The 22,684-nt window shown below is 43.5% G+C and overlaps 1 protein-coding gene and 1 long non-coding RNA gene across 2 annotated transcripts; one reads left to right on the top strand and one right to left on the bottom strand.

The window, feature by feature from the left end:
* Nucleotides 1–790: 790 nt before the first annotated feature.
* On the bottom strand, nt 791–4,097 carry LOC149984141 (uncharacterized). Its single transcript, XR_016495434.1, has 3 exons — nt 3,872–4,097; nt 1,951–2,044; nt 791–1,323 (listed from the first exon to the last, which is right to left on the bottom strand). It is a non-coding gene; the product is annotated as an uncharacterized LOC149984141 (long non-coding RNA).
* On the top strand, nt 3,140–22,684 carry epm2a (EPM2A glucan phosphatase, laforin). The gene is made up of 4 exons (XM_036976000.2): nt 3,140–3,665; nt 15,497–15,671; nt 21,013–21,257; nt 21,457–22,684. The coding sequence occupies exons 1-4, from the start codon at nt 3,419–3,421 to the stop codon at nt 21,738–21,740; spliced, it is 951 nt and encodes a 316-aa protein (XP_036831895.1). The 5' UTR covers nt 3,140–3,418; the 3' UTR covers nt 21,741–22,684.

Here is a 22,684-nt window from a genome sequence, read left to right as displayed (position 1 = left end):
TATCTACATTCCGTTAAAGTTACCATCCATTGCCAAACACGGGAGGGTAGAGCTGGGGACAGGGGGGCATAATATAGCCATCTGCATTGTACTCACTTAGATATTACTGCATGGTCGGAACTAGAAGCACAAGCCTTTCGCTACACTCGCATTAACATCTGCTAACCATGTGTGTGTGACCAATACAATTTGATTTGAATTTTCAAGCTCCTTCTCTAGCTCTTTGGTGCAACTTACAAGTTGATCATCACCCTACTCCAAGTACAACATACTTGAATACATACGCCCTTGTAATATTGTTATAATGTTCTTATAATCTATATACTGTATATCAGCACCATGTCACCAGGTCAAATTTCTGTTTGTTCAATGTTCTGATTTTACAGCCCATTGTTACAAGGTTATTTACCAACAGAAGCAAAATCACCATGTCAATAACAACACAGTAACAGAACAATAGTGTACCGCCTCAGCCAACATATCATGGAAACTACCTCACTAGTGAGTCCTAACAATAATCAGTGGAGTAGGTTTTTAGTGTGTTAATGGCTAAGATCACAAAGCTTATACTGAAACATGCCTTATTGCATCTATGACTGGATGTGAATAATGTGAAGTCAGTATCATCTGCCACGGGGCTTGCCTTTTGTGTAATCATGTATTATGCCTTTGTGATTTCTTAGCTGATTATGGTCCACTTCTCACATGAAGTCTGTGATATGAATACTGGTCCATATATAACACTGAATTAAGATACAGTACCAGTCAAAAGTTTGAACAAACCTACTCATTGAAGTGTTTTTCTTTATTTTTAACTATTTTCTACACTGTAGAATAATAGTGAAGACATCAAAACTATGAAATAACACATATGGAATCATGTAGTAACCAAAAAAGTGTTAAACAAATCTCAATATATTTTATATTTGAGATTCTTCCAAGTAGCCACTTTTTGCCTTGATGACAGCTTTTCCCACTCTTGGCATTCTCTCAACCAGCTCCATGAAGTAGATAACTACTGGATATTAAGTACAGTGCAGTAGGTGCCAGAGCAGCAAAGATTCAGTTCAGTTTTCATCAACAGTCTTATGGCTTGGAGGGAGAAACTGTCTCTGAGCATGGTGCTGCTACACTTGATGCTTTGATACAGTTTGCAAGACGGTAAAGGAGCCAGATTTCTTAGTTTACAATTTTGATATAAGGCCTACCTCTAACGTCAACAACAATCAGAAGACGGTTGTACTGGCTGTGACAGTCATGGTCATCTTGTCTCCCCCACTCCCATCGTAGGCCCACCGGGACACATGGGATGAAAAGCCCTGACTAAGACAGACAGACACAAAGTTGTTGTAGAACAGACTACAGTAGTTGCAGATTTGAAACTACACTATCAAGGGGATATTTCATTGCAGAAGTTGTTAGAAAACCCCTGTGTGCCTGGCACAACAGATTTTATCACATTTCCCTAACTTTTATAGAAACTGAACTGTATGTACATGATCAACATTTTTGACTGGGAAGCAAGAAGTTGACAGGTTTGTTGACACGCATTACCATTCATAACTCCAACTAGTGTACAATGTTGAGAGTGCTGTGTGTTCTCACAGCACAGTGCCACAGAAATATTTATCTGAGCCACAATCCCCAAGGGCCATACAGTAGCTCAGCCTCCTCCAAAACTACACACACAATGCAGATGGAGTTGGTTGGAGGACATTCCAGCTCCACTGCAGGCATGTACAGTAGCTCCCTCAACATCACTGCCTTCCTTTTATTTATTTTTTCTGATGGAGGAGGTGCATCACTGCAGCTGGGCACAACTTCTGCTGCAGAAGGAAACAGCTCTGTTCTCCCAGTACTCCCTAGACTAGAGAGTAGTGACAATTGTTACTGAGTGGACTATCCTGGTTAAATTAAGTTGAACAGAACTGAACAGAGCAATTTTCTCACCGATCCAAGTTGATGGCAGGGGTGTACTCGCTATCACGCCTCTAGTCAGGTCTCTGTAAACCAGCGTGGCTCTTTTTCTTCTAAAAGATGGCATCTGTAAAGAAAAGCAAGACAATAACAACTAAATTTGATTCATTCTAAATTAAGATATAATATTAATTACATTTAAATGATCTGATACATATGACTAGTGGAGTTACTTTGCTTAAACTCAATTATTTTCTTAAAGGGAATCTAAAAGACAGTTATGGGTAGGAAGTTGTGATTCGCATGGACTTTGAGTAGTCTGAAATGGCTCCAGACAGGTGATGACATCTTTTGGCTTCAACAAGCATGGGACAGGAATATATTGGGCATCTTGGCTAATGGATGATTATAGTTGGAATTGCTATAATGTACCATCTAATACTTGCCTAGTCCAGCGGTTCCCGACCTTTTGGGGTTATTGTAGGCCCAATCACATCTTGCCTTGCCCATAGTATCCCCCCATATGCATTTTAAATGTAGGCATATCATATGAAATTAGTCTTTCTAAGTACCCACTTTGGATATTGGTTCCTGGTTATATGAATGGTGTAAGCATTGGCTGGAGAGTTTAAATCCATGCAAGAAAGTGAACTAGTGCTCACATCGGTAAAAGTATGGAGATTCATGAGACAGACAGGAGACGCAGCAAAATCATTTAGACGCAGTTTAGCACCTAAAACAGTAAATGACACCGTGGCATAGTTAAGCCGAAAAGACTGCTAATGCAAAATTGCAAATCCTTTTAAATTGATAATATATTCAGATCGAATTGCACTCAAAACATGTTCTCCACTAAAATGGGTCATATTTGCGGGCTATCCAGAGGTAAACATATATTTTTTAAATCATTACATTAGCTTTGTAAATCATGTAGAAGATCTTCTAGTTTTAGTTACACGTTTTAGTTGCAGCACAATAAAAAGGATCATTACCGCCACCAACGTTTACGGGGGTGTAAAACAGCAGTGGTTGATGCTTTTTGTTTACTCAGAAAGTACGATATGAAACGTTGATTTGAATCTTCTGACCAACTAGTATGTCAAGCGGCGCCCCACTGTCTGATTCATATCGCGTGATTTCTGATAATAGTTATCGACTGATTGGTTCTGTATGCGGTGCATGCTCCTTTACATGACACAGCGCACCAAGGAAAATTGTCCTCACCCAGCCACTGTAGATAGTCCCAGCTGTTTTTTTTTCCAACCTAGGTTTATTTTTAGGGCAAATGAATATGATAGTCTGCCCAAAATTCAACGCAGTGGTAATGTCAAGTAAAGATAGCCTACACGTTGTAAACTATTGTACGCAATGGCATTGCTGTGCAGCCTTTATCGTAAAGGGAGTGAGCTATGAAAGCGCCGCGATTTAGCCTAGTAATTTACCAGTAGGCTACTAAACCGCGACAATATTGTATCTCGTAGTGACCTTTTAGTTTAGGGCGATGTTATACAGATTCGGCGTCATTCTCACTCCGGAGTGCCCGGACGTAGAGGTGTTTGTGTTAGGGTCCCGTCCGGAGATGGGTCACTGGGACCCAAACAATGCAGTTCTGATGAAACGGACGCAGGTGGTTTTGTCCATGCGCGAACCTTGCCTCTGGATCGCCGACGTGCATCTGGCAGAACCGTGCCAAGAGAGCCTGTGGTTGAAGTTCATCAAACGAGTGGGGGGCAATTTCATCTGGGAAGGTATTATAAAATGAATAGTTAAAATTTAGTCCGTGATTGGGTTTATAGCCAACACAACTGTAGGCCATGCTCAATTCTGAACTATTTCCATCTGTTTCCATGCCATTTACCTTGACCGAGTTAAATTTGGTTTTATACTGGATATTTGCTGAATATTCGATTCTCTCGCGTCAATAGCTATTGAACCAAGCTAGAGGGTAACATACCTGCGGAGATCATTGTAGCTCAGTCGGCTGGGAGACGATGTAGGGATGAAAATATTTTAGTTGTCCCTCAGATTATTTAGAAACGGTTGACTTTCCTCTTTGTATGCGTTAGCCTAAACCTACCCATTGTATTAAAAGTACATATTTTTCGCATAATTCACACACAATCAGAATTCGCTGCTTCAACTTCAGTAGCCTCTTTCCTCTCCTAATGGACCGAGGTAAAGTCAGTTTCAGGTTGGATATTCGACAGATATTCGCCTGTAGTTTTCCACCAACAGCAGTTAGGGACCGTCAACATAGTAACAAATCAAATGTTTCAAATTTCAATAGCTCTTTAACGATTACTCCTAAAACTTTCTAAACTGGTTGTAGCTAACCCGATGGCATAGACACACATTGCACACACTTTTTTTTATCGATTTACATCTCGCACAATTATTTATTATTTATTTACATTTTTGAATTTCAATAGCTCATTGGTCATATGACCTAATGACTTCAAAAAAGATTCAGAATGTCCACGGACTACCCTTCTATATTGCACACCCTTTAGTTTGTCAATTTTCATCTCACATGATTTGACATGAATTTTTCAAGATAAAAAATGTCAATAGCCTCTTGGTCATGTGACCTAATAACTTCAAACAAGATTCCGAATGTCCACTGACTGCCCTTCTATATTGCACACCCTTTAGTTTGTCAATCTTCATCTCACTAAATTTTACATTAATTTTTCAAAATGTCAAATTTCAATATGTCAATTACACACCTAAGAAGCGTGCAGTGGATATACACCCATATTGCATAACCTCTAGTCATGTATCTTCTATATTGTTGTACATTAATATTAGTTTGACAATTAGGAGGTTCAGTTCAGTGTTGTGTTTCCCCTTTTCTTTGATATTTATCCATAATAATTGGTAGTTCTAAGTACTTCTTTTCCGTTTTTTTATTTTTCCACTGTTTTTAACAATAGGAGAGAAACAGATAATATCTCCTTTCTTCGTTAATATCAACCATAAAGGAAAAGGGCAAAGTACGAGAGTCATGCTATTAATTATCCAAAGCAGGGATGGAGAGTGAGCTAGTGAGGTAGGCTGCAGTGGGTTTGTTGGTCGATACATATACTGAACATGTAACCACAGTAATGGTGGCCAGAAAATCAATGAATAAAAATGTAATATTGACAAATTAAACAGAAATTGTAGATTTGTAGTATTTTCCAACATGTCACCAGACACTTAACTTCAAATAAGTATGAAACATTTCAGTGTTAACTTTCTCTTTATCCCTGGTTGATGTACATTTCAGAGCCTCTTCAGTGTGGATGGGGTATAGCATACATTTTCAACAACAAACTGTACTTCCAGTTTGTATTCTTTACTCTGTTGAACTATTTTGTCTTCATTCCTAGGCACAGCACATGGAACCACCGTTGGCATGCAAAACATTCAATCTAAAACAAAACAAAGTGTAACACGTTATAAATAATATCAAATATCAATGGAGTATGACGAATCAGCCATCCATTGTGTTATATCATAAATTGTCTTACATGCCATCACTGTTGTCAAAAGATTATAAACATGTTAAATAAAGTTACTAACCCAGTCAGTCTTTGGGCCACATCCAGGTTCTTTATCAGTGGCACACATTAAGCAGTTGTTGGCTTTGTTGAACTGTGAAATCATAGGCATGAACTGAACATATGGCTGTCCCACACAACTACATAAAAATAAAGAATTTACATTTACTTTGAATTAAATGTCATTACATACCAGACATTTTTAGTATATCCTCAGCCATTTCTTTTCACAGAAGGTTCCATATCAATGTGGGAGGGGATGTTGGAAGTTCTGTGCAACTTTCTTGGCCATCTACACCAAAAAATGAAATAGAGTTTTTGACCTAGTTGTCACATAACAGCTTACCATTCATTATTGAAAATATAACTATCAAATGTGCATTACAAAGACCCTGCAGCAGTCCTGCTGCATCTTGGGAGTTATTTCCCCCTCTTTCCACTTTATGTCCACTCAGTTGTCTTTTCCATGGCAGGATCTTCTCATTTGGAAGTATTATTTTTTTTAAAAATTTAAACATAATGGAATTCTGATTAGTTATAGGCAAATTAATACACAGGCCAAATGTGTATGCTGTTTTCCTTATCACTATAATTTAGTAGTAGATATAATTTCCTTTATGCCCCATTCTACAAACAGCCTCAATTATAGGCACTGAACCAACCCTATCACAGAGTGAATAAATGTAGAGTGTTTGTAGACTGTAAGAAAAAAATATTAAGAGACAGTTTCCTCAGTACGTGCTTAAAGAAAGTCATATCACAAAGAGGACAGTGCCCACCAAATCTATGACAGCAGAGAATGAATTGTAAGCACCAAAGTGTTTGTCAACATAATATCTGAAAATGTCAGTTGTTGAACATAATACTTCTATTTGCAATAGCAATTTATGATGTATGCAGTTGAGGAATATTCCATGTACCAACACTACATGTAGGATGGACATTCCCACATACAGTATTTAAAAAATTAAACAATATATTTCACCTTTATTTAACCAGGTAAGCCAGTCGAGAACAAGTTCTCATTTACAACTGCGACCTGGCCAAGATAAAGCAAAGCAGTGCGACCCAAACAACAATACAGAGTTACACATGGAATAAACAAATGTACAGTCAATAACACAATAGAAAAACCTATATACAGTGTGTGCAAATTAAGTAAGATTAGGGAGGTGAGGCAATAAATAGGCCGTAGTTGCGAAATAATTACAATTTCGCAAATATAAACTGGAGTGATAGATGTGCAGAAGATGAATGTGCAAGTAGAGATACTGGGGTGCAAAGGAGCAAAAAAACAATCTGGGGATGAGGTAGTTGGATGGGCTATGTACAGGTGCAATGATCTGTAAGCTGCTCTGATAGCTGATGCTTAAAGATAGTGAGGGAGATATGAGTCTCCAGCTTCAGTGATTTTTGCAATTCGTTCCAGTCATTGGCAGCAGAGAACTGGAAGGAAAGGTGGCCAAAAGAGGAATTGGCTTTGGGGGTGACCAGTGAAACACACCTGCTGGAGCGTGTGCTACGAGTGGGTGCTGCTATGGTGACCAGTGAGCTGAGATAAGGCGGGGCTTTATCTAGCAAGGACTTATAGATGACCTGGAGCCAGTGGGTTTGGCAACGAATATTAAGCGAGGGCCAGCCAACGAGAGCATACAGGTCGCAGTAGTGGGTACTATATGGGGCTTTGGTGACGAAATGGATGGCACTGTGATAGACTGCATCGAATTTGCTGAGTAAGGTGTTGGAGGCTATTTTGTAAATGACATCACCGAAGTAAACGACCAGTAGAATAGTCAGTTTTATGAGAGTATGTCTGGCAGCATGAGTGAAGGATGCTTTGTTGCTAAATAGAAAGCCGATTCTCAATTTAATTTTGGATTGGAGATGCTTAATATGAGTCTGGAAGGAGAGTTTACAGTCTAACCAGACACCTAGGTATTTGTAGTTGTCAACATATTCTAAGTCAGAACCATCCAGAGTAGTGATGCTAGGCAGGCGGGCAGGTGCGGGCAGCGATCCATTTAGTTTTACTTGTATTTAAGAGCAGTTGGAGGCCACGAAAGGTGAGTTGTATGGCATTGTAGCTCATCTGGAGGTTAGTTAACATAGTTTCCAAAGAAGGGCCAGAAGTATACAGAATGGTGTCGTCTGCGTAGAGGTGGATCAGAGAATCACCAGCCGCAAGAGTGACATCATTAAGAGTCGGTTCGAGAATTGAACCCTGTGGCACCCCCATAGAGACTGCCAGAGGTTCGAGGCTTCTCTATCTGAGAAGTAGTTGGTGAACCAGGCGAGGCAGTCATTTGAGAAACCAAGGTTGTTGAGTCTGCCGATAAGAATGCGGTGATTGACAGAGTTGAAAGCCTTGGCCAGGTCGATGAAGATGGCTGCACAGTATTGTCTTTTGTTGATGATCGTTATGTTATCGTTTAAGACCTTGAGCGTGGCTGAGGTGCACCCGTGACCAGCTCGGAAACCTGATTGCATAACGGAGAAGGTACGGTGGGATTCGAAATGGTCGGTGATCTGTTTGTTAACTTGGCTTTCGAAGACCTTAGAAAGGCAAGGTAGGATAGATATAGGTCTGTAACAGTTTGGGTCTAGAGTGTCTCCCCCTTTGAAGAGGGGGATGACCGCGGCAGCTTTCCAATCTTTGGTGATCTCAGACGATACGAAAGAGAGGTTGAACAGGCTAGTAATAGGGGTTGCAACAATTGCGGCAGATGATTTTAGAAAGAGAGAGTACAGATTGTCTAGACCAGCTGATTTGTAGGGGTCCAGATTTTGCAGCTCTTTCAGAACACCAGCTATCTGGATTTGGGTGAAGGAGAAATGAGGGAGGCTTGGCAAGTTGCTGTGGGGATGCAGAGCTTTTGTAGGGGTGGCCAGGTGGAAAGCAAGGCCAGCTGTAGAAAAACGCTTATTGAAATTCTCGATAATTGTAGAGTTTCCTATCCTCAGTGCAGTATCCTCAATATCTGTTTGAAAAAGCTAGCCTTTGCTTTCCTAACTGCCTGTGTATTTTGGTTCCTAACTTCCCTGAAAAGTAGCATATCGCGGGGGCTATTCGATGCTAATGCAGTACGCCACAGGATGTTTTTGTGCTGGTCAAGGGCAGTCAAGTGAACCAAGGGCTATATCTGTTCCTGGTTCTACATTTTTGAATGGGGCATGCTTATTTAAGATGGTGAGGAAAGCACTTTTTAAGAATAACCAGGCATCCTCTACTGTCGGAATGAGGTCGATATCTTTCCAGGATACCCGGGCCAGGTCAATTAGAAAGGCCTGCTCGCTGAAGTGTTTTAGGGAGCGATTGACTGTGATAAGGGGTGGTCGTTTGACCGCGGACCCATTACAGATGCAGGCAGTGATCGCTGAGATCCTGGTTGAAGACAGTGGAGGTGTATTTTGAGGACAGGTTGGTCAGGATGATATCTATGAGGGTGCCCGAGTTTACGGATTTTGGGTTGTACCTGGTAGGTTTCATGATAATTTGGGTGAGATTGAGGGCATCTAGCTTAGATTGTAGGACGATCGGTGGGGTTTGGCACATCCCAGTTTAGGTCACCTAACAGTGCTACTCTGAAGATAAATGGGGGGCAATTAATTAACATATGGTGTCCAGGGCGCAGCTGGGGGCTTAGGGGGGTCTATAACAAGCGGCAACAGTGAGAGACTTATTCCTGGAAAGGTGGATTTTTAAAAGTAGAAGCTCGAACTGTTTGGGCACAGACCTGGATAGTATGACAGAACTCTGCATGCTGTCTCTGCAGTAGATTGCAACTCCACTCCTTTGGCAATTCTGTCTTGTCGGAAAATGAATACACATACATAGAGGCATTTTTCAGCTGTGATTTCACCACTCAGAATCCAGAATGGATATGACAATGGGGCCAACACAGGACGTAATACACCCTTACAACAATCTACTGTTGATCTTCTTGACTTCTTATCTGGTAAACTGCTACTATGTCAAGAAAAGAGCCCCAATTAGGGGTTAGTGTACTCCAGTAAAAAAAGGCTAGTTTAGATTAAAAACTATTTTCATGTGTCCCCGTTCATAGGGGCATGAAAGACTAGTCACTGGTAGAATTGAGTTGGCACTTTATTGACCCAAACACCCACAGACCCACAAGGTTGAGGTTACTCATGGACAGTAATTAGTCTTTTTTTTGTGTGTTTTTTGCATTGATGCATTGTGTCTTCTAACTGTCCAAGTATAGGATCCAAAGTGTTAGGGAATATTTGTTCCCATAAATACAAAGGAGGATGTCTCTCCTCATACCTCTGGCACTTTAGTCAGACTGCCAGACTGTGCACCACAGAGCCAATCAGGAGAGAATACATACAGGTCAAAGAGTGTGTCTGTGCCTTTTGGATTACTCTTTCTTTACAGAGAACCCCTGTGGTTCAAGTCAAGAGCTACCCTTCCCTTTTCAGTCTGCTCTACGCATGTCTGAGAGTGACAGAGCCAGCAACCAAGAGTTTTTCACAGTATGTCCTAAAGAATTATTACACTTATGAATGTATGTAAAAATTTATTAGATCCAGTACAATGGAATAACTAAGACCTGAATTTGAATGCAGCGTGTTAAGAGTCCTCTTCTCTCTTTCAACCAAAAACACTTGGCCTGAAGGTTCATGCAGATGCTGAAGAAGCAATATAGAAATGTATTGATCCCTTAAGTGATTTCACTATTAAATGACCCATTTCACAACCTTCATACCTCTTCACAAAAATGTACCTAAATCAATTTTGGAAAAAGGATTTTACTCACAAAAGACGTAGGAATTAATTTTTCCAGTTAGAAATAGTAGGCCATACATCAAATAACTATTTTCATCAGAAAAACAAACCCTCAAATGCACTATTGCATTTTGTAAGTTGTCTGCAGGTGGCTTGTTGTGAATGCACTCAAATATCAAGTCATTATCAGGTTATGTAAACTGCGTTCTAATTCTCAACGTAGAAGGATTTGTCTTAATGTACAGTATATGAAAGTGATGCTATGAAAATGATTCTTTCATGTTATCAAGCTCACTGACTGACCAACCACTGCCTATTACTGTGATTAAAAAGAGCATATTAAACATTGTTTTTCATGAGGCCTGCCTGTACGCCTTCCTTTAAGCACCTCTGTTTGAACACCTCTCCTGTCCTTGATCCATTCCACATACTTCTTGGGTATGACGCTACAAGCTTGGCACAACCGGATATAGGGGAGTTTCTCCCATTTGTCGCTGCAGATCCTCTAAAGCTCTGCTAGGTTGGATGGGGAGCTCCACAGCTATTTTCAGGTTTCTCCAGAGATATTTCATCGGGTTCAAGTCCGGGCTCTGGCTGGGCCAGTCAAGGCCATTCAGAGACTTGTCCCGAAGCCACTCATGCGTTGTCTTGGCTGTGAGCTTAGGGTTGTTGTCGTGTTGGTGAACTTGTCCTGTAGGTGAACTTTCTCCCCAGTCTGAGGTTCTGAGCACTCTGGAGCAAGTTTTAATTGAGGATCTCTCTGTACTTTGCTCCGTTCATCTTTCCCTCAATCCTGACTAGTCTCCCAGTCCCTGCCGCTGAAGAACATCCCCAAAGCATAATGCTGCTAGCACCGTGCTTCACCATAGGGATGGTGCCAGGTTTCCTCAAGATGTGACGCTTGGTATTCAGGCCAAAGAGTTCAATCTGGGTTTTATCAGACCAGAGAATCTTGTTTCTCATTGTCTGAGAGTGCTTTAGGTGCCTTTTGGCAAACTTCAAGTGGGCTGTCATGTGCATTTTACAGAGGAGTGGCTTCCATCTGGCCACTCTACCATAAAGGCCTGATTTGGTGGAGTGCTGCAGAGATGGTTTTCCTCCTTGAAGGTTTTCCCATCTCCACAGAAGAACTCTGGAGCTCTGTCAGACTGACCATCGGGTACTTGGTCACCTCCCTGACGGAGACCACTGTGTTCTTGGGGACCTAAAATGCAGGAGACATTTTTTGGTGCCCTTTCCCAGATCTGTGCCTCGACACGATTCTCTCTCGGAGCTCTACGGACAATTCCTTCGACGTCATGGCAGCACAGACCTCTTAACCAAGCCTGCAAGGACTATGAAGATGGCATATTCTGAAACAGGAGTGGATGCAGAACAATCCACATGGAAAAATATATAATAGTTATAACAATAATAATAATAATTTATTTTGGATTTCAATCTTCAATAGCTGTTACATAAAATGTGCCAGGACTATGACAATTATATATTCTGAATCAGGGAAGGTTTGTCAGGGGTGCGTATCTGCTGGCAGGGAAGTCAAACGCAGGAGAGCAGAACTTGGTAAATAGCCGGAGCCGTTTAATGTAGATAATTACCAGCTTACGAAAATAACAACACACATGGGCACAAAAACCCGTATCGCACCAGTCACATTAAGCACACGTACTTACAATAAACAATTCCCGACAAGGACATGGAGGAAAACAGAGGAAAAATATACAACATGTAATTAGGGAATTGAAACCAGGTGAGTGAAAACAAGACAAAACAAATGGAACATGAAAAATGGATCGGTGATGGCTAGAAGGCCGGTGACGTCGACTGCCGAACACTGCCCGAACAAGGAGAGGAACCGACTTTGGCAGAAATCGTGACAGTAACCCCCCCTTGACGCGTGGCTCCAGCAGCGCGCCGTCACTGGCCTCGGGGACGCCCCGGAGGGCAAGGTACGGGGCCATCCGGACGGAGACGGTGGAAATCCCGCAGCATAGAAGCGTTCAACACGTCCTCCTCCGGAACCCAGAATCTCTCCTCCGGACCGTACCCCTCCCTGTCCACGAGGTACTGAAGGCCCCTCGCCCGACATCTCCAATCCAGGATGGATCGAACGGAGTACGCCGGGACCCCCTTGATGTCCAGAGGGGGTGGAGGAACCTCCCGCACCTCAGCTTCCTGGAGCGGACCAGCCACCACCGGCCTGAGGAGAGACACATGGAACGAGAAGTTAATGTGGTAATTGGGGGGAAGCTGTAACCTATAACATACCTCGTTCACTCTCCTCAGGACTTTAAATGGCCCCACAAACCGCGGACCCAGCTTCCGACAGGGCAGGCGGATGGACATGGGCGGCGTCCCATGTCTCCTCCACGCGCCGGAACCAGTCATCCACCGCAGGAGCTTCGGTCTGACTCTGATGCCAAGGAGCCAGAACTGGCTGATACCCCAACCTCTACCCCCTGGAAGGGAGAGAGGTTAGTGGCGGAGTGGCGGAGCGAGTTCTGGGCCATCTCTGCCCAGGGCACGAACGCTGCTCACTCCCCCGGCCGGTCCTTGCAAAAAGACCTCAGAAACCTACCCACATGCTGGTTCTCTCTCCACCTGCCCTTTACTCTCGGGGTGAAAACCTGAGGTAAGGCTGACCGAGATCACCAGACGTTCCATGAACGCCCTCCAGACCCTCGAAGTGAACTGGGGACCCCGATCAGACACTATATCCTCAGGCACCCCATAGTGCCGGAAGACGTGAGTAAACAGGGCCTCCGCAGTCTGTAGGGCCGTAGGGAGACCGGGCAAAGGGAGGAGACAACAGGACTTAGAAAAACGATCCAGGATCGTGGTGTTTTCCTTTGAAGGTGGAAGATCGGTTATGAAATCCACCGACAGGTGTGACCACGGCCATTGTGGAACGTGTATGGGTTGTAACTTACCTTTGGTCAGGTGCCTAGGAGCCTTACACTGGGCGCACACCGAGCAGGAGGAAACATAAACCCTCACATCCTTAGCCAAAGTGGGCCACCAGTACTTCCCACTAAGATAGCGTACTGTCTGACCGATCCCAGGATGACCAGAGGAGGGTGACGTGTGGGCCCAATATATCAGACGGTCGTGGACAGCAGGCGGAACGTACAGACGCCCAGCTGGACACTGAGGGGGAGGGGGCTCTGCACATAACGCCCACTCAATGTCCACTTCCAGCTCCCACACTACCGGCGCCACTAAGCAAGAGGCGGGGAGTATGGGAGTGGGATCCATGGACCGCTCCTCTGTGTCATACTGCCGGGACAGTGCCTCTGCCTTAACGTTATGGGAACCTGGTCTGTACGAAAGGGTGAAAACAAAAAAGGTGAAAAACATGGCCCATACACACCTTCCCGAGCACTCTCATGACCACCCTGTGAGAGCCCTCTGTTGCCATGATATAGAGGGGTTATGATGAGCTAACCAGGGAAGGCCCAGTACCACGGGAAACACAGGAGAGTCAATGAGAAAGAGACTGATTCTCTCCTCGTGACTCCCCTGCGTCACCATGGCCAGGAAGATAGTGGCTTCCCTGATTAGCCCGGACCCCAATGGTCAACTATCCAGAGCGTGAACTGGGAAAGGTCTAGCCACAGGGATAATGGGGATCATAAGACTAAGAGCGAGCGCTCTGTCAATAAAATTCCCAGCTGCGCCTGAATCGATAAGCACCTTATGCTGGGAATGCGGGGAAATCAGGGAAACAAATAGGTACAAACAGGTGGACAACAGAGGACTCTGGATGAGAGTGGTGCAGACTCACCTGGGGTGACGCCAGAGTGCCCTGCCTGCTGCCTCGACTCCCAGAGTCTTGCTCAGCATATGTGGAAACTCCTTCAAAAATGCTGGAAAAGCATTCCAGGTGAAGCTGGTTGAGAGAATGCCAAGAGTGACTAAAGCTCTCAAGGTAAAGGGTGCCTACTTTGAAGAATTTGTCTAACACTTTTTTGGTTATTACATTATTCCATGTGTGTTATTTCATAATGTTGATGTCTTCACTATTATTCTACAATGTAGAAAATAGTAAAAATAAAGAAAAACCCTTGAATGAGTATGTGTGTCCAAACATTTTACTGGTACTCTTTATATATACACTGTATAATATATGTTTTTTTAGGTGTGGATTCTCCATCCACCCGTTTCAGAATATACCATCTTCATAGTCATGGCATGCTTGGTTAAATAGCTATTTTCGAGAGAACCAAATATCCAATGTAATTTTTTTTACCAAGGTATTGCTTAGATGACTACAAGTTCAGTATTAATTATTCTGCCTATCTTTCATCTTTAATAAGCCATTCAACCACTTGATGGCGGCAAAGGCACGTCTTTGAATTGCGCAGGCTCAGGGGTTTGGCTCTTTCTGACAGAAAGGGCGGCGCACAGTGATTATAGCATGCTTGTCCCATTACCACCTTAATGACCACCAGGACAGAAGGAACGCCTTACAATGGCCCACCAAATTGAGATATCTCGTCCATCATTCCCTGCAATCTCACTCATCTGCTGTATCTTCTTTAAATAAATATGTTTTGGGGCAGTATTTTGAAGTTTTGTTGAAAGATAGATTCGAATATGAGATGGATGAGAGGGACAGTTCAGAAAGTGAGTGGTGGATCCATTGCATATAGGGTCCGGGCAGCAGCACTAACAGTAGATCAGCCCCCGGCACCTGCTATATCTTCTTGATAAATATACGCATGTGAATGGTTTCCATGAAGCCTAGCTCGAAGTCCTCTAGGCCTATTTGCAAATGATTGGATTAACAGTGAATAGGACTAATAACTTCATGAATAACTGTTTCTTTATTTGGTGTTGTAAGCCTACTTGAAGGGCTATTACAGTACCTACCAGCACACATCACCTTAAAGTGAGAAGAAGAGGAGAAGCAAGAGAATTTACACCGCCCAAAATCTGTCTTTGTGATACAAGCCTGTTTTTGTATAGATGTCTATTCTATGAGAATGTCGAATTACATGAGGTTTATTTGATCGAACAGAAGTTTCGTAATGTTTAGGCTGTTACAAATGTACTAATATAAGTGGATGCACGTGGTATTCTGGCAACTTTGAGAAAAACAACTTAGTTGTGCCTGTTCACACAGGTATCTGACCTCTCATTGGCTAGGATGGTCCCACCTGATCTCGACCTGCCTTCAATCATTGAGGACATGTATTTCCATTGTTAGAGTGGTCACTTGGCTATCTTGTCAATATAATAGATAATCTTTGACTTTAATACAAACATGCTTTATTTGCTTTGTTCCCAGGCAACGGTTCCCACCACGACAGATGTTGTGTGTACGACCAGAGCAACCTGGTGGACGGGGTGTACTGCCACCCTATTGGCCACTGGATCGAGGAGACAGGTCATACGGACGAGATGAAGCACACGACTGACTTCTACTTTGGCGTGGCCGGCCAGCAGGCCATGCATTTCAACAGGTAACATAATACCTGACCCCATTGTCTTCCCACAGGTGGCATCACTCCTTTGCAACGGTCATGAGTGTTGGAGGTTGTCTGTAGCCATCCCCCGTGCGAGAGAGTTGGCTATTTGCATTATTCAAATAATCAGTTTCCTCCTCCTTTTCTTTAAGACATCAGTGGATCGCTGTGCCTCCAAGCAAACACTATAGACAGACTTGTATCCTAGTGAGTTTAACTACAGCACCCCTTCCCCCAGTATGAAATTAGATGCTGTTGTAAGTTATTGTTTGCCTGCCTTTTGTGATGTGAAAACTGGTGTGTACATAATTTGATAATGCTGTAAAAGTTAATGAGTTCCCCTGAGGGGGTGTGTTTCCCTGGTAAGTGGGACAGCTTTTTTAATGGAGCTCTCTTCCACATTCTGCCAATTAAGTTGCCCCTTTCAAAGCAAAAGGGCTTCTTTCAATAAGATGTAGATTTTATTTTGTCTTGATATTATTTTGTCTTGGAATAATTTATGACTATTAACTTAATGTTCCCAAAAATGTGCTCCCCGTAACTTCAGTGCAGTAACTGCCAAACTAAAGGAAACACTTTGTAAATGAGGGATACAAACTATATTGAAAGCAGGTGCTTCCACACAGGTGTGTTCCTGAGTTAATTAAGCAATTATCATCCCATCACGCTTAGGGTCACGTATAAAAATGCCCAGTTGCCCATTATTTCGGCTACCATGGCTAGAAGAAGAAATCTCAGTGACTTTGAGAAGAGTCTCAAAGGATCATAGGGGGTTTAAAGGGTGTGTGTGTGTCTCAGTCACCAGATCTCAGCCCCATTGAATGTGGCATATGGGAGATTCTGGAGCAGTGCCTGAGACAGTGTTTTCCACCACCATCAACAAAACACCAAATTATGGAATTTCTTGTTGAAGAATGGTGTTGCATCCCTTCAATAGAGTTCCAGACACTTGTAGAATCTATGCCAAGGTGCACTGAAGCTATTCTGCCCCAACACCCTATTAAAGTACCCCAAGGCTCAATCCTAGGTCCCACGCTATTCTCAATTTACATCAACAACATAGCTCAGGCAGTAGGAAGCGCTCTCATCCAAATATATACTACATTTATATACTATCCATAGATGCTAGTCTTATTCTCAGCCGGCCCCTCCCTGGATTGTGTGTTAAATGCTCTACAACAAATCTTTCTTAGTGTCCAACACGCTTTCTTTACCCTTAACCTTGTTCTGAACACCTCCAAAACAAAGGTAATGTGGTTTGGTAAGAAGAATTCCCCTCTCCCCACATGTGTGATTACTAGCTCTGAGGGTTTAGAGCTTGAGATAGTCACCTCATACAAGTACTTGGGAGTATGGCTAGACAGTACCCTGTCCTTCTCTCAGCACATATCAAAGCTGCAGGCTGAAGTTAAATCTAGACTTGGTTTCCTCTGTCGTAATCACTCCTCTTTCACCCCAGCTGCCAGACTAACCCTGATTCAGATGACCATTTTACCCATGCTAGATTACGTCATTTATAGATCGGCAGGTAAGGGTGCTCTCGAGCGGCTAGATGTTCTTTACCATTCGGCCATCAGATTTTCCACCAATGCTCCTTATAGGACATATCACTGCACTCTATACTCCTTATCTCTGTATAGATGGTCATCTCTGTATACCCGTCGCAAGACTCACTGGTTGATGCTTATTTATAAAACCCTCTTAGGCCTCACTCCCCCCTATCTGAGATACCTACTGCAGTCCTCATCCTCCACATACAATACCTTCAGGCCCTTTGTGCTGTTGTCTCTGCCCAATAATGTTTGTACCATGTTTTGTGCTGCTACCATGTTGTTTTGCTACCATGTTGTTGTCATGTTGTGTTGCCACCACGCTGTGTTGTCATGTGTTGCTGCCTTGCTATGTTGTTGTCTTATGTCTCTCTTTATGTAGTGTTGTGTTGTCTTTCTTGTTGTGATGTGTGTTTTGTCCCATATTTATATGTTATTTATTTTTTAATTTTTAATCCCAGCCCCCGTCCCCGCAGGTGGTCTTTTGCCTTTTGGTTGGCCGTCATTATAAATAAGAATTTGTTCTTAACTGACCTAGTTAAATAAAGGTTAAAATATATATTTTTAAATTAAGACACTTGTCTTAATGTGTTATGTTGTTTTCTTTATTTTGTCAGTTACCTGTATTTGATCCTGAGGTGAATGGCTCCTCCCACCACATCCTCATGTCATGAGTGTGATGCTTCACCCGTTTCAATCTCCAAGCAGCGACAGCCAGCCATGATTACTCTCCTCCTTCCTTTTTAAGCTTTGCTCTCTCACACACCATTTTAATTACTATGGGAACTGGGTTTTGTAAGGCACTCAGCAATTAATTCAGTGGGACAACGCATTCAAGGGCTCTTCAGAAGTTAAACCATTAGTGGTTGTATCGCATCAACCCCATGACCTTCTCTTTTCACTTGTTGGAGAGATGGGAGGGTCAATATTTAGTTATGTCCTCTGGGCACCTCATAGATAGCTCATTTCGTTAACGATAGCTCGCCAAATCCATTAGAGTAACGAAAGATTAAAAGTGTTAAAGACCTTAAATAGATTTTTGTAAAGAGGAGGGCAAAGCCTAGGGGAGGTCACTGATAATAATCCTTTCCAATGTGACAGCCGGACTGTCACCATCATTTGTTCCCTCCTTCTCTTCACAAACTGTGAGAGAGATGGCGAGTCATTTCATTTGGCTGTGTCATAACAATTCAGTGGTACTAAATTAAGTAATTTACTAACAGCAGATTGAGAGGTTCTATTCAATGTAGTCTTTCAATGTTCCGATTGGAAATAGAGTTGAGCAGTACATTTTTGTCCTGGATGTGTGATTCTTTGACTTTGATCATTATGGGTGAAAGGGAAAGGGGATACCTAGTCAGTTGTCCAACTGAATGTATTCAACTGAAATGTGTCTTCCGCATTTAACCCAACCCCTCTGAATAAGGGCAATAGGAAAAAGTGGGGTGAAATAAATGACAAACACCCATTTTGGGGCGGCAGGGGTTAGAGCGTTGGACTAGTAACCGGAAGGTTGCAAGTTCAAACCCCCGTTCTGCCCTTGAACAGGCAGTTAACCCACTGTTCCTAGGCTGTCATTGAAAATAAGAATTTGTTCTTAACTGACTTGCCTAGTTAAATAAAGGTAAAAAACAAAAAAAATTACAGTAGCAAATACACATGCACACACACTTGCCCTGTTTGCTCGGGTCACACACACACACCCTGTGCTGAGGTGGGCTTCAGGACACAGCAGAAATTAGCCTGGTCCCCCTGAAGCTCTGGACACACACCTTGCATGAAAATGAGAGAGAGGGTGGCCACTGGCTAGGTCCAGCTGGTTTTAATTTGTAATTTGTGGCCCATGACCTTACAAGCTTTTGTCAAGGACCTCTGTGCTGCAGGAGGCAAATTAGCTTTTTAAATGAGAATTCCAGGCTGGTATCAGTTTAGCCACTGGTATCATATACACCAACATGTATCATTGTTTATCTGAACGAGAGGTTCATGCACTTTACAGGAGCATTGTCTGCTATGCATCGATCAGAGGTGACTCCCAAGGACTTTACTGTTGTCTTGCTAATGAAATTCAAACATGTTTGTACAGTTGGGCAGTTTGTTTCTGTTGTAATCTTGTGTTTACTGCCATGCCAGGGCTGGCCAAGTTTACCCAGTGGGAAAGAAGATGATCTCACACCAGCCCACACCTTCATCTGTACCAAATGGGCCAGTTAAGCCTTTACAGCATGTTTTAAAGCTGATGCACAGTGAGGAGAACACAAAAATCTACTGTAGATGCTACTAAATACAAAACGACACACTTGGGATGTTCGAGAGAAGTTTATACTGTACCCTTGTGTTGAATCAATATGCCCATTTCTATGAGAGTTGTGAATCACTCAATTCCACTCGATTTTAGCAGACCTGAATAGAGTTTCCAGATGTAGAGAGAGTCTTCCTTAGAAAAACCACCAGCTCTAAATCTAATGTGGAGGCAAAAGTTCCTGAATAATCTCCATTGAGCTCTTAAGCAAATCAGCAGCATCTGTCTTTGAGTGTCACAGCCCTGGTTTTCCATTAAAACCCAGAGGTCTGTGGGCAGCAACCAACCAGCGGCTGGCTCAACTAGATGGATCCCTGTGATGTCATCAGAGACGAAAGAGGAAGTGAGACACCCCACTCTGTTTTTTTCTGGTTCAATAAAAGTCACTGAACTAAGTAGACCAGACCAGCTGCTATTGCATTGGTGTCTATGGGAGGCACACCTAGTTAAGTAGACTAGAACTTGCTTTTTTTTCCAATGGTTAACGGCCTGTGTGAACTATCTTCATTTATCCACCATCTTTGGTGTCACTCGAGGACATCATTCTGTGAAGCTGTCCATGCTTTTATGTGTCACCTCCTCCCACTGACTGTTATTTTACGCATGCTAATGAGCTCTAAATGGAGTCTGGCTGAGAGTGACAGGGCAGAAAATGAAGGGAGGAGGTCAGGGGACAAAAACAGCTGTGGAAAATGACAGGAGAGGGAGAGAGCGATGAGATGAAGGACAGAGAACGCTTTTCCGAGAAGTGGGGAATTTTTTAATCTTTTGTGTGGAGAAAGAAATTTGATGAGCGAAAACAGCTTTAGATCACTTGCCTGAGGTCTGTCATGGAGAGTTTCAAAAAAACACCACTGCTCTCCGCAGGAATTAGACTAGTGCCTTTTAGCTCTCTCTCACCCCCTGGGCATATTAACGTCCACGTTCCAACCCCTCAACCCCCTGCACTTCTCTTACCTCCCCATACTATGCTCCATCAACCCCATCAACCCCACTCCCTCAACCACATCAACCCCATCAACCCCACTCCCTCAACCACACTCCCTCAACCACATCAACCCTATCAACCCCACTCCCTCAACCTCATCAACCCCACTCCCTCAACCCCATCAACTTCACTCCCTCAACACCATCAACCCAACTCCCTGAACTCCATCAACCCCACTCCTTCAACCCCATCAACCCCACTCCATCAACCCCACTCCCTCAACCCCTCAACCGCACTCCCTCAACCACATCAACCCTATCAACCCCACTCCCTAACCCCACTCCCTCAACCATATCAATCCCACTCCCTAACCCCACTCCCTCAACCTCATCAACCCCACTCTCTCAACCACATCAACTCAATCAACCCCACTTCCTCAACTCCTGTGCCCCCTATCTGATACCAGGGTCCTTCACCAGGTATGGCTGAGCATCAAGCCCACTCTGTCACCCCCTCTTTGTCTCTCTCACCCCACTGTTCCCTCTGCTCGTTTTCCAGAGTCCTGCCCCGGGTGTTTCTGGGTAGCTGCCCTCGCCAGGTGGAGCATGTGACCCTCAAGCTGAAGGAAGAGCTGGGTGTTACCGCAGTAATGAACTTTCAGACGGAGGGGGATATGGTCAACAACTCGTCCGGCTGCCGCCGCGACCCCGGGCAAGAAATGACCCCAGAGACCATGATGCACCTGTACAGGGACTGTGGCCTGGCATACGTGTGGATCCCAACACCAGACATGAGCACTGAAGGTGAGGCAGGAGAGGGGGGTCTGGGGTATGTTCAGGACTGCAACTGTGTCTCTCCAGGAGTGAAGTAGACAGTCATGAAGCCCTCATTTATGGATCCTTGTATGGATCTGGGAAATCCAGATCCATGTGTTGTCCATGAGTAGTAAAGAATAGTCAGAAAGCCCTCCTCTGACATATCTTTGTATGTCACCCCCTGCAGGCCGGACTAGGGTGCTTCCCCAGGCTGTCTTCCTGCTGCACGGTCTCCTGGAGAACGGTCACACGGTCTACGTTCACTGTAACGCTGGCGTTGGGCGCTCCACCGCAGCCGTGTGCGGTCTTCTCATGTACGTCCTGGGCTGGAGCAAGAGGAAGGTGCAGTACTTTGTCACAGCCAGGAGGGCGGCGGTGTACATCGATGAGGAGGCACTGGTAAATGCCCAGGAGGACTTCATTCAGAAGTTTGGACGCCTGCGCACCTCCGTTTGCTACCCGCAAACATGAGGGTAGAACCCCCTGTGGTGTGGAGTGTTGCTGCCTAGCTGTGCATGGCTGTCTGCCAGTGTGCCATAGAGACAGTGGAGAAAATATATTTAGTTGAAGTACTGCATTAATCATCTGTACACCCGGCATGATTTGTGCGGAAGATGCCAGAAGGTGAAATAACTTAAGTGAATATCAACCTCTGCACTGATTTGATCCAATGCAAATGACCAGTTTAGTTGAGTGGCTGTCATAAACTGGTCAATGACGAGGTACCCGGAGGGAATTCTACTAGCTGCTGCCAACAGGTTCAGAAAGCTATTAATACTTATCATTGTGATGTGTTTGTTTTGTAGCTTTGGGGTTGTTTTTCATTTATTTATTGAAGGTATTATTTCTAATTGCGTCGTGAAAAGGCAGTTGAGTCCAGAACATTGTCTGTAGATTTCTGTTGTTATCTGCAGGGGTTTTAGAAGGACCTTTTGTTCAACCCTTGTTTTTATTCATCAATGAACAGAGCTGACATTTCAAAAAGGCACCTTGAAGCTGTTGTGGCGACTGCAGAGCTGCTAATGGAATACTTATGACTGACTGAGACATGTAGCTCCTGCAGGATCCAGCCTGAGTTGCGGATCCAGACAACAGTAAATATAAACTGGGTCAGGCACAAAGTCAGTGGCAAGGTGAGAATTTCACTATCATGAGGGTGAGTTTAGGAAAGAAGAGAAATATAAACTGCTCCTCTTTTGCTCTCAGCCTATCTTCTCTCCACATTATACTCCTCAGTAAGAAGGGATTACTGCTGTGTCACCTCCGCTACCTTCTGAGAGAAATTGTGTCTTTTCATAGTCAATGGTGGCTCCCTGCAAATACAAATGATGGTTGCTTTTGTTATGTAGAAGCCTTAATGCTGCTGCAAATAGGAAAATGTCATTTCCTGCAAAATAAAAATAAATAAAAAGCCA

Source organism: Oncorhynchus mykiss, chromosome 4 (genome assembly GCF_057628025.1).
Source record: "Oncorhynchus mykiss isolate SJ-2025 chromosome 4, ASM5762802v1, whole genome shotgun sequence".
NCBI classification, from domain to species: Eukaryota; Metazoa; Chordata; class Actinopteri; order Salmoniformes; family Salmonidae; genus Oncorhynchus; species Oncorhynchus mykiss.
The sequence above is the reverse complement of the archived record's forward strand: the minus strand, read 5'-3'. Positions and strand labels throughout refer to the sequence as shown.